This window comes from Pygoscelis adeliae, unplaced genomic scaffold, assembly GCF_000699105.1.
Source record: "Pygoscelis adeliae isolate BGI_AS28 unplaced genomic scaffold, ASM69910v1 Scaffold91, whole genome shotgun sequence".
Lineage (NCBI taxonomy): Eukaryota > Metazoa > Chordata > Aves > Sphenisciformes > Spheniscidae > Pygoscelis > Pygoscelis adeliae.
The window spans coordinates 460,440-472,934 of NW_008824196.1; the positions used below are offsets into that span (position 1 = coordinate 460,440).

Consider the following 12,495-nt stretch of genomic DNA (forward strand, 5'->3'; position numbering starts at 1 on the left):
AGCGGCTGCGTGGTGCTCAGTTGCCAACTGGGGTTAAACCACGACCCATGTAATGTAAGTGGTCACCATAAAATACAAAAGTTTTTGACTCTGCCCCAACCTTGAGATGCCTGATGTTACGTGATTTAATGTTATATTGCCTCACAGCAAGGGACTAATTATGAATTTTCCTTATGTGAATGTAGTTTTAGTAATCAGATAGTTAATTCTACAAACATATTCTCCAATGATCTTGACAGGATTTCTTTCACCTTTGAGTTTCTTTCTTTATGTGCCAGGAACATTATATAATCAAAATCAGCAAACTAGTGTACCTAGCGTGAAGTAACTCCTCTGCTTTGTGTTTACCTCCTGTAGTGAGTCCTATTATAAAGCTGTCAGTTACTCCCTTCCTGTGGCATAAAGAAACCTTTTCTGACTCAGCAGGATCATGAGGTCCTCTGGTTTTTTTCAGACTCCGGACTGACCGATGCCTGTCCTAGATCTCACAATAATGTGAACTGGTGGTGGTGGTGGGGGGGGGGAAATCAACATTTGGAAGAGAAAAAGCAAAATAGTTCGGTAATAGGATGCTTTTTAACAGATGCAGAGAGGTTGGTATTGTTAAAATAGTTGTGGGGGGAAGATACATTAATGATTATAATGCAGATGAGAAGTTCAAAGCTATACGATAAATATTATTTATCCAGATGTTTGCAGCCCATCTGTGGGTTTCATATATGACTATTCTAGCAATACAGCTAGACCCTCACTACCTGATGTTTCAGTTTTAACATCGAAAGTTGTCATTTGAGTGAAGAGGGGAAAAACAACTGGAAAGATGTTAAGAGGCTGTTCTTATATAGACACACATATAAAAAGGACTGTCCTGTATAAAATGATTTGTGTTTTTTCCGTATGTGTGTAGAAAATTGAATGTAAATTAAGTCTTTATCCATTATTGCAATGTTTTGTTTTCCTCTTTAATTTGTATGGCTGTGAAGATGCATGGTTATGTTTGCCTAAAAATAAATGTTTACGTAAGAGCTTTCACAGACAGGAATTTTTCTATTAAAAAAATGTCAATGAACTAGTATCAATTTCTTTTACACAAGCTGGCCTTTAATTTACATTGCATTTTCAAGGAGTCACTTAAGGAAAAGCATTGCCAGCTGGAAGTACTTTTTAATGCAACTTACTATTCACTCTTACAGTCATTCTTTGTATTCTAGATTGTACCTCATAATATTATACCAATATTATAATTGAAAAATCTAGTTGAAACAATTAGCACCAGAAATTCTGCATACATAACTTGTACTTGTATTTGTACAGATTGTTGCATACTTTCTTAAAGGATAGTATAAACACTTTTTAACTCTGCTCAAAGGTATATTTTGGCAAAAGCTCTAAGAGCTGTCAGTGCTTTGGAAAAAATCCTTTTGAGTAATCTGTCCTTCCTATTCTCTTACAGGATGTGTAAAATCTCATATGCTTATTTCCATCTTCTGCTTTACTCTGGTGAAAACATAAAGCTTGTGTTTCTCTTCATTCTTCAGGAGGTTACTTACATCTGGAGGCTGACAAGTTTAGCAAGTCAGCGAAGGCTAAGGTTAGATCAACAGGTAGAGCTAAAGGAACTATAAAGCTTGGCTATGTGCCCCCAGCCTAAGCTAGCATTTCTGATTTTAAATATGTATCACAAGAAACATCAGCGTCATCTGATGATGTCATTACTGTAAGTTTCAATCCCAGTCACAAGAGTCATCCATGGATAAATCATACCTGGTAAGGATTCAGTCACCTATCTTGTTAGCCTGAGTTAATTCTTCCTCTGTTTTCAACTTTACCCAAAAGACGTGACCGATAATCAGTAGTTCTGCTTAAAATGAAATGTTATTATTACTGAAAGTAGTAGATGAGGGAAGCAATCACCCCAGGCTCAAGTGACCTGGTTATAGCCTCTGTGCTTCTGCTTAGAATAAGTGCAAAGCACTTCATGTCAGCATGCTTATAGCAGGTGTCCTGTCCAGCATATTGAAAACAAACAAAGATTCAAGCGATCAGTGCTGAGAAGAACAGGTCCAGAAAACAGGAAACAGGCCTTCACAACTCCTTGTAAACTTAGCCTTTTGCAGTCAACTTCATTTCCCAGGAAGAGGATCTTGCTGAAGATTTGCAAGTCGTATTGATATTAGTATAAAAGAGGTTAGAGAGAAGCTTTATGCATAATTTAAATTACTCTCTTAGAGAAAATGTAACCAAACTGATGGATTCAGAGAAAAATATCTATACATGGTGGCAAAGAAATATCTACTGTAGCTACTTACCTGAATTATCTTTTCCCAGCAGTCCAATTAACTTTATAGTGTGGCACCAAGACTCACTCTTTTTCCCAATCAGAAAACAAGTTTTTATGCTCTGAATTATACAGTGACCTTGTTTATATCATAAACTCCAAAATGAGGTGACAATTCTGTCATGTATTTCATGTAAAACATTTCAAAGAAGAAACTTATGCTCTGAAAGAAAGCAGAGGCTTTTAGATAATATCTATTGCATGTTCGGTGTTTTTGAAAAAGTAACTAATAATGTGTTACTTTTCTTGAACTCACATATTTTGAGGGAAAACAGTTCAATGAAGAGGCTATAAAATGCAAATGTAAAATTAATTTGTTTTGCAGATATCTGTTTTTGGAAAGCAGAGCAGGCTTTGCAATTACTTCTCTCTAAATAAAATTTAAAAAGCCTGCTGTCTCTATGGAGCGTTATATGATTTCCAGCAGAGTCGTCTGTTTTTTGGCAGCCTGAATGCCTGAGTGCAGCAAAATAAACCAAAAAACTTTTTTGTGATGGCTAAAAGTACTTTAGTAATCATGTAAGGCCAATTCATGTTAGTATTTAAGAGTGGACTTTTTTCGCTGTACTCAAAATCAGTGGCATTTGAATAGGTTGGGAGGCAGACTGGGATACTGGACAGTTTCAGGAAAGACTCATCAGCGAACTATCTGGCATCACTGTTGGGGAATAGCTATAGGAAATACACTTCGGGGTCCTTTGGGGTACTGGTTCAGTCAAGTACATCCTTATTTGCTTTGATGCCAGGTTGCTTAAAACTAGACTTTGTAGCTGCCTAGGGATAATGCAAAGCTTAAGCAGACCTAGAGCAGGGTGCAAAATTTAAAACCCCTTGGAAAGAAGCAGGGATGGCAGGCAGGATTTCCAACTATTTTATGCTCAGAGAACTTCATCTCAGAGAAAGAGATGATCCAACTACCTCTACAGGTCACAAATCAATTACAAATTAAATAAAGTGAATACAATGAAATGTCTTTCAGCTTTTGTAATTTTCCTTCAGAAGGTCTTGAACAAGAACCATTTATCTAGGGGAAGCCATGTATGAGGTCACCGTGTGAAGTCCAAAGCTTAATTTGTGACTCTTCATGCAAAACACAAAGCTGGATCTGACAACAGCCATGTGCTTACCAGTTAACTTTTGCAGTCTTACTGATGGGTTTCCCTCAGAGTGAAGTCAAATATTGACTGTTAAATAATTGGAGTTCTTTTACAGCACCTAAGATTCACAGCCTGCAATGGTTCTTTCCAACCATTGAGTAGGCAGCATCGTTTTTCTCTTTAAAATGCTGCATACCTGTGGTCTTGCAAATATTTAGGTTGGGCTTTTGTGCATTCTACTGGTAATTTTCACCCTGACACTTACGCTGTAAGAGTGTCTGAACTGAATAAAATTTATTTTATGACAAAATAACAATATAAAAGTCAGAGGTTTTTTGTTGGCTTTAATGTTTGCATACAAGGCATTGTATACTGGAAAAAAAATACAGCACTCTGTGCTAACAATCCATCTGTTAAACAGTAAGATGCTACTATGAAGACTTTGTTATGTGATCTTGCATACAGCCCAAAGAGAAACTTGTTGAGGTTTCAACAAATAATACAGGCATGGTGAGTTGTTAAAAGAAACTAAGGAGATTAAAATGACAGTTTGCACAGCATAACTCCACTTAGGATTTATGTTCAAGGAACCACTGGTAACTCTACTAGGTAAGATCCTATCAATTTTGCAGGAATATATTACTTTGGTATTAATTTTTAATCATTTTGGCAAACACCATGAATTATGTTGGTATCTGTGGATGGAAACTATAATCACATTAAAATGTGCTTCACAGTAATTTTGTAAAACTAAGAACATCTTTCTGTAGGAAAAAGCCCTTCTGCTGTAGGACACAAGAAGATTTTTTAAAATACCTTGAGTTATTTGTAGTTATTTTATCAACACAGTGGTTTTGCTTAAGTTATTCACAATGATCTATTCAATACCTCTAATTCATTTGAATATTGTCAGTGTAAAAACTTCGCTTTTATCCAGTAATCCTTGCTTCTTTACTTGAACACAATACAAAAGATACCATCACTCTGAAGCAGAAAAACCCTGTAACTAGTTAAAAGATTTGACTATTACTATGAAATACTGCATTTGTTTGTTTTTTAAAGTATGTCAGAACTGATTTTGAAGATATTGTGATATCTGGTTCACGGGAAATATATGACCTGGTGGCTGAGGTGAATTGCAATTGTTCTGGTTTGTTATGGCTGCCTGCAGATCCCACTGGGCAATTGCAGCCCTTCTGTGCACACATGTAGGTACCTCAGCACATCCCTCATCGAGGGAGGAAGAGGTACTTGAGGAAGGCAATATAAAATGTACGACTATTATTATTTTCAATTGAAGGCTGCCTATCATGACACTTTTTTCCTTGGCTTAAGGAATTGCATGAATTTTCTGGGTTTTCCAGTAAAAAAAGTTTTGGGAACATCTAAGTACTTCTCAGTGCTGACATGAATTTCTTCTCTTCATAATCAATCTGGATCAAGACTATAGTAAAAACTCCAGTCAGAGCTATGGAGGTGACCAGGCACTAGTGCAAATAAAGCAGAGAGATATTTACATGGCCTAGGGACAGCTGAAAGATTCACCACATGATCTTGTTTGACTTCTACAAGAAAAAAGAGAAATAAGGTCAATAACAATGTTTAAACGCTTACTTAACAAGCATTTTTAATTTGAAAGTTTCTAAGACTAGGGTATATTTGTGAAAATTCATTACGTTTGTGATATTAAGGTGATGCCAGCGCATTAAGGCTCTTGGGGAAAATGTTTAATAGGGAATTATTTTCAAATGTTCATCTGTAAATTGCCTGCTACATACTTATCTCTTGAAGAGTTGAAACATCATTTGGAGTCTAATTTTAATCACTGAAGGATGAAATGGGAGAATTTTAATCCTGCTTCAAGTGCACATCTCAATACAGCATTAACTGTGGTGTTGCTACTGATACCTCTGTAATATATGTGACAAAAGCTGCTGGACAAGGTGGATGAATCAAGCATTTCAAACTCAGTGAGGTTTTTTGGGGTTTTTTTTGATCATGTTTGCTTAGACTATGAGAATCCTGTGGATTTTTCATGACTGCGAATAAAACTAATAGCACAAAATAAGGCACAGTTTCAATATAATAGGAGAAGAAAAACAGAGAAAGGGAAAGATGTAGTTAAGTGTTATGTATGTACTTACATAATCATAATCCAAGTCATAAACCCAATCTATGTGTGTGACACAGCACCAAGAAAGGAAAAGCTTATACACAATTATATGTTTTCCTTTTCAAGATCTTGGGGGAGGGGGTTTAATGTCGGAATCTCAGACCTGGTGATTGGTTTGTTTGTGTATGTATCTGTTTGTTTGTTTGTTTTTCTGAGAAGAGTTTTCCTTGTTCCTTTTTGAACAAGGGGGAAAGGAGGCCTTCATTGAAATTAGGAAATAAATAGAAGAAAATAGAAAAACTCTGCTAGCTTTAGTGTTCATTCTTACCAGATTAGAAGCATCCTTAACACTCTTTAAGTTATGTCATACATATACTTACACTTATACTTACACTTACATAGACACAATGAATATATACGCCAGATAAGACTGGTACAAAATTCTAACATCCACCTGCAAATTTGTGTTTGAAACCTTAAAATGAGTTAGTTTTTTCACACAATTTCCTAATGAGGTCTGTAAGACATATGATAAGTAAATCCAAAGTCTGCTGCACTGAATTTTTATGAATATGTAATTACATGAAGCTTAGAGGGGAAAAAAAGAGCTCTATTATGCAAGTATGGACAACTCATGCTGATATAAGGGGTTTTATTGCCGCAACAACAAATGGTTCTCAGGTAGGGATTAATTCCTCCGTGTGCTTCCTGACTAAAAAATTACTGATGTCTGAGGCAGTGAAAGATTTTGAGAGCCTCTGTGCTGCATGATGCTCGCTCATTTGTGCGTATTCTGGCAAAAGCTTCAGAAAATGGGACTCCTTACCAACGTATGTGATGGCATACTGAAGTACTGTCTGGGTTTCAGTAAGCCAAAGATACAATAGAGGAAGACCACCTTCTGCCTATGAAATTTAAATTGTAGATACCATTCACGAACATGCTCTCTGTGTTTGTGTGCTTTATGCATCTAATCTGCTTCCCAGCTTCTTACCTGCTTAAAATGGTAGAAGGGAGGGTGGAAAAGCAAGAAAAAGAAGCTGAGAAGAGTCTTGGGTCTCAGTTTTGCAGACGTTTGACATCTGAATAACCCTCAGCATGTGGGAGGTCTTATTAACTTTAGCCATTCAAATTCTTTAAAACAATGTTTTGTGTAAGTGTTTCAGGATCAAAGCTTTAATATCTAGAGAAGACCTGCCAAGACATGGCAGTTAGCATAAAGTGGCACTCGCTGACAGCTGTGCATCCATCTCTTCCTCCTTCTCCTAGTCAGGTTCAGATCTCACTGGGAGAGGCCTCAACAAACCCTTAAAGTGGCAAAGCCAGACTACAAACATAAATAAAAATGTATGTAACTAAGAATAGAACTCAATAAGGAGAAATGCACTTTCTAGTGAACTGAAAGAAATTTGGAGAGGAAAATAGAAATGAAAACCAAGTATTTTGTATGCCTCCTGAACTACCAGCATAGTGCAGTTGAAGTGGAATAGGCAGGTTTTTTTCCCTAATGAATATCAGCAATGCACAGTGCCTCATCTAATAACAAAAATGTCTTTTTAGGATGTGTGGGAAAGAAGCAAGATCAGAATTATTTCAAGAAATAGATGTTTCACTGATTTGTTTTACTGGATTTATAAATTGATACTTAGGGGTTTTAAACATTAATTCACCTGTTCTCTATAGATACTCTTTTAATACATGGAGAATTCTGACATATATATGCAGTACTTGATCAGGTGCCTGGGAGAAGAAAAATGGCACTTTTGCGTGAACTCATATACATCATACACAGCTTTGTCTTGCAGTACTGCATGTTTTCTCTTTTATTTATTTTTTATTTAAAAAAGCATACTAAATATTCTAGTTAGTGATTTTGAATAATTTAGTAGGAGAGAGGTAGTGCTTTTTCAAGATAAATCAGGAGGGGGAAAAAAGCATGTTTTTGACAGCTTGTCATCAGAAATTATGAAAATTAAGCTAATCATTCCTGTGTAAAAGGGGAACTGAATACAGATAAAAGCTTGTTTACATGCATTGTTAATTTTTTTGTTGTTTAAAAACAGGTAAGTAGCCCAAGCTGTAAGTGGTCACTTATCTTTAAGTAATAAGATATTGTAACTGAAGGGTTAGAAATGCTCAGTTTAGGGATTTCTGAACCCACAGAAGACAAATGAAATTATGAGGTAAGTGTAGGTAATAAGGAAAAGTTATGAGTTTTTGAGTCCTTTTATTAGTCCCTCTAAAATACCACACCTGTGAAGTTCAACCTCTCTGTCAAAGGAGACAAAATATGTTTTGTAATTACCACTCCTTTGTGATACGTCATCTGCCATACGTTTAATATATTGCAGTTATTAATTTTAGTTATCAATATTTTAATATTGCAATATTCACATACATTGGAGCAATGTTGTTTTGTAAAGGCTATCTATTATACATTTTTGTTTCTTGGTTAACAGTGTATATGATTGTCACTGGACTGGATGCCTGGCGGTGACCAAGAAGAAGAAGACATGATTTAATATTAAAACTAAAATATGTATGGATATGGCAATTTCTGCTGTCCGAAGTAGTAAACATCAATGCACACACAGATTTTGTTCATCCCCAGTAACATCTTCGATAGCAACTTATAAACTAGTGATGGTGCAGTGACTTCTCAAGACAAAAGAGCAGCAGTAGCTCACAAATAACCTAATTGTTTCTCTTTTGAAGTCATATAGATGCCAGAGTGATTTCAACAGTGCACGGTCCATCCACCAATGTTTAATTTTAAAACCAGCTGTTTTTACAGTCAAAATCTTTCTGCCTTCTCCAGTGATCTGTTACACTCAGTCTTGTTATGGGTAAAAAGGGGACTACTCATCCTATGTAAGCCAAGAACAAAGCCAAGAACAGTTAGAATCTTAACCATCAGATCTTAAAATCAAGCAATTATTTTTAGTCCATATCTGATTGCTGCAGAAAACCAGAGGAAAAAAAAGAATAATACTAGTACAGGAAAAAAATTATAACAGAATTTAAGCAATGTGGTTAAAATTGCTACACATGTACATTCTTGCTTCCATGCCTTTCTCTGCTTTTATGCTCATCCTTCCACTGCTCCTCTGAGTCATAAGGCCATAGACTTCAGTGTGGGTGGAGAGGTAGGGGAGTTTTGTTGTCACTGTTTGGTACTGAGGAGATGTTCATTCTTTTGGATTACAGTATGAAAGGCACTGACACTCAAACTAGTTAACTGATTTATTATATAAAGAATTGAAGTAGTAGAAAAGGAGACAGCGATCTTACATGCATTCTGATGCTGGGAACCCGGTTTGCTGCAGCACCAGATGAGGCCCTCCTCATTGATCACGGCTCTTTGTTGATCAATATAAAAATTATGCTTAATAGTACTTTGTATAATTGCATGGCATTAAACAAAATTAAAATAAATTAGACAATAGCCACCTTGTCCTTAGAAAAACTGCTGTTACTGCTAAACAGATGAAAACAAAGCTCCAGGCAGGCCATGAGAAGCCCAAACAAAAGCTGGAAAGTCCTGAGACCTTGCACAACTAACAGAAAGGTTGTGACCTTTTACTAACAATGGCAATGGTGCACTGTTTACCAGCCTCATAGCCTTCTACCAACCTGCTAGTCTTTGGTGAGATGACTGGCTTGGTAGATGAAGGGATGTATTGGGTTTGCATCGCAAGGTTTTGGTAGAGGAGGGGCTACAGGGGTGGCTTCTGTGAGAAGCCTCAGCAGCTTGTAGAGGACTCCAACAGAGACAAGACCAAACACCGGTGCAGGTGGATGCGCCCGAAGGAAGCTGTGACCCTGTGGGAAGCCCACACTGGAGCAGGTTTTCTGTCAGGACTTGTGACCCCATGGGGGACCCACGCTGGAGCAGTCTGTTCCTGAAGGACTGCACCCATGGAAGGGACCCATGCTGGGGCAGTTTGTGAAGAACTGCACCCCGTGGGAAGGACTTGTGTTGGAGAAGTTCATGGAGGACTGTCTGCCATGGGAGCGACCCCACGCTGGAGCAGGGGAAGAGTGTGAGGAGTCCTCCCCCTGACGAGGAAGGAGTGGTAGAGGCAATGTGTGATGAACTGACCACAACCCCCATTCCCCCTGTCCCCATGCGCTGCTGGGCAGGCAGGAGGTAGAGAAAATCAGGAGTGAAGTTGAGCTCGGGAAGAAGGGAGGGGTGGGGGGAAGGTGGTTTAAGATTTGGTTTTATTTCTCATTACCCCACCCTGATTTGATTGGTAACAAATAAATTAATGTCTCTGAGTCAAGTCTCTTTTGCCCATGACAGTAATTGCTGAGTGATCTCCCTGTCCTTATCTCAACCCATGAGCCTTTTGTCATATTTTTTTTCTCCCCCTGTCCAGCTGAGCAGGGGGAGTGATAGAGCAGCTTAGTGGGCACCTGGCATCCAGCTGTTGTTTGCCTTGCCTTCAGAAAGGCTTTCAACACTCCGATAACATCCTCATAGGCAAGCTGACCAAACAAGGACTATATAAGTGCAGTGAGTTGAAAACTGGCTAAACTACTGGGTTCAAAGGTTGTGACTGACAATGCAAAGTCCAGTTGGAGGTCAGTCACTAGTGATGTACCCCAGGGGTCAATACTGGGGCCAATCCTGCTCAGCATCTCCGTTAGTGACCTGGATGATGGCTCAGAGTACACCCTCAGCGAGTTTGCAGAAGACACAAAATTGTGGTGAGTGGCTGGTACACCAGGTGGTTGTACTGCTATGCAGAGGAACCTCAACAGGCTGGAGAAATGTGTGAAGAGGAGCCTTGTGCAGTTCAACAAAGGGAAATGCCAAGTCTACCCCCGGGGAGCAATAACTCCAGTCACCAGCACAGGCCAGGGCCAACCAGCTGGAAAGTGTCTCTGCGGAGAAGGACTGTGGGATCCTGGTGGACACCAAGTTGGACATGAGAAACCAGTGTCCCCTTGCAGCAAAGGCAGCCAACAGTGTCCTGAATTGTATGAGCCAGAGTGTTGCCAGTAAGTTGAGGTAAGGTGATCCTGCCTCTCTACTCAGCCCTAATGAGACAAACTGAAGTGCTGGGTCCAGTGCTGGGCTCCCCAGTACGAAAGAGACATGGACATACTGGACTGAGTCCAGTGAAGGGCCATGAAGACCATTTGGGGACTGGAGCATCTGTCATATAAGAAGAGGCTGAGAGCTGGGACTGCTCCGCCTGGAGAGAGAAGGCTCACAGGAATCTTGTCCCTCTGTATAAATACCTGATGGTTGAGGTAAAGGCAACAGAGCCAGACTCTACTCAGTGGTGCCCAGTGACAGAACAAGAATCAGTGGGCACAAACTGAAACACAGGAAATTCCACTTAAACATAAGAAAAAAATTCTTTACTATGCGGGTGGTCACACACTGGAACAGGTTGCTCATCAAAGTTGTGGAGTTTCCATCCTTGGAGATATTCCAAACTCAACTGCACATGACTCTGAGCAACCTGCTCTCACTGACCCAGCTCTAAGCAGGGGGTTCAACTAGATGATCTCCAGAGGTGCCCTGCAGCCTCATGTCATCTGTTGATTTTGTGATTTACTGAGCTGTACAGCTACACTGTTAACTTGAGGGGCTTTGTGTTAAGAAAAATCTTTCCTTTTAAAACTTTCATGTCTGAAAATCAACATTGTCTCTTACGTTACCTTAAGACGTTTAATTCTACAATGAACAGAGAGGAGGAATTGCTGTCCAGCAATGTAAGAAAAACTTATTCCATTTGTAGCCTGGAGATCCCTGTTCGGGCGCCAAAAAGGACTGTCGTGGTTTAACCTCAGTCGGCAGCTAAGCACCACGCAGCCGCTTGCTCACTCCCCCCCACCCGGTGGGATGGGGGAGAGAATTGGAAGAGCACAAGTGAGAAAAACTCATGGGTTGAGATAAAAACAGTTTAATAATTGAAATAAAATGATGATAATAATAATAATAATACACAAAGCAAGTGATGCACAGTGCAATTGCTCACCACCCGCCGACCGATGCCCAGCCAGTCCCCGAGCAGCGGCCCCCCATCAAAGCCCCATCAACTTTGTTCTCATCTAAAATCCAAAACACAGCATTGTACCAGCTACTAGGAAGGAAATTAACTCTATCCCTGCCGAAACCAGGACAAGCATTGTCTTTGCAAGCTTCATGACTGTATCATCTGAAATGTTTGGTGAACTGAAAAACCAGGCGTATTTTAAGTAGCATCTCTTGCCTTTATTTGAGATGTATCTGTTCAGGTAACTCTTGTTTAGCAGTGATAGCTTGGCTGTTGTCCAGCAGTTTAATTAGCACTTGCTTACCTAATCTCTTATAGTAGATAATATTATTACTGAATTCAGGGACTCTGAAAATCCCATATCTGACAAAGCAGGCTTAATAATGAAAATCACTATGTTTTTACATTGTATTTGTCTTGGCAAGAACACCTACTAGAACACATACATTTTTCACTAGCTAGAAAACATGCAGTTCAGAGTTGCAATCCCTGGGTTGTTCTCTCTTCAGAAAAACAGAATTGAGCAGGAATTAAAACTGAATGAAAACTGGAGGGGGAGTTGCAGAAGAGGACAAAGGGTACAACAGAGCATCATTTTCTAGACAGATGTTAATTTGTTTCTCACTGGGTGAAACCGATCTGCTGTAACGTATTTGTCTGTGGATTTTGAAATGGTTTTGAGCAGAATATCTGTGGAGCACTGAGGGTTGACTCCAGCCTCTGGGTTGGTTCAGTTGCCTGATTTCTTCACACCAGCTAGCTAGCTTGACTCCTGCTTGACAGCTTTTGAGAGCTGATTTTTGGAGATTTGTACTCACAGGGCGGAGTTGTTTCGTGTTTTGCTGAAAGGAAAGGAAACACGCTCAACCAGTGGTTCTCAGAAGCAATGACACCTTGGTTTTGCCTCTTCCTCTCCAACCCTCCTCTTGGCGG

At 39.2% G+C, this 12,495-nt stretch overlaps 1 protein-coding gene across 1 annotated transcript in view; it reads left to right on the forward strand.

Annotated features, from left to right (window-relative positions):
• The first annotated feature begins 10,295 nt into the window (after positions 1-10,295).
• The window catches only part of IL1RAPL1 (interleukin 1 receptor accessory protein-like 1), a 386,752-nt gene continuing 384,552 nt past the window's right edge, over positions 10,296-12,495 (forward strand). Inside the window, exon 1 of the mRNA XM_009334784.1 lies at positions 10,296-10,555. Within this exon, the coding sequence (XP_009333059.1) occupies positions 10,296-10,555 (260 nt within the window). The remainder of the gene's footprint in view (positions 10,556-12,495) is intronic.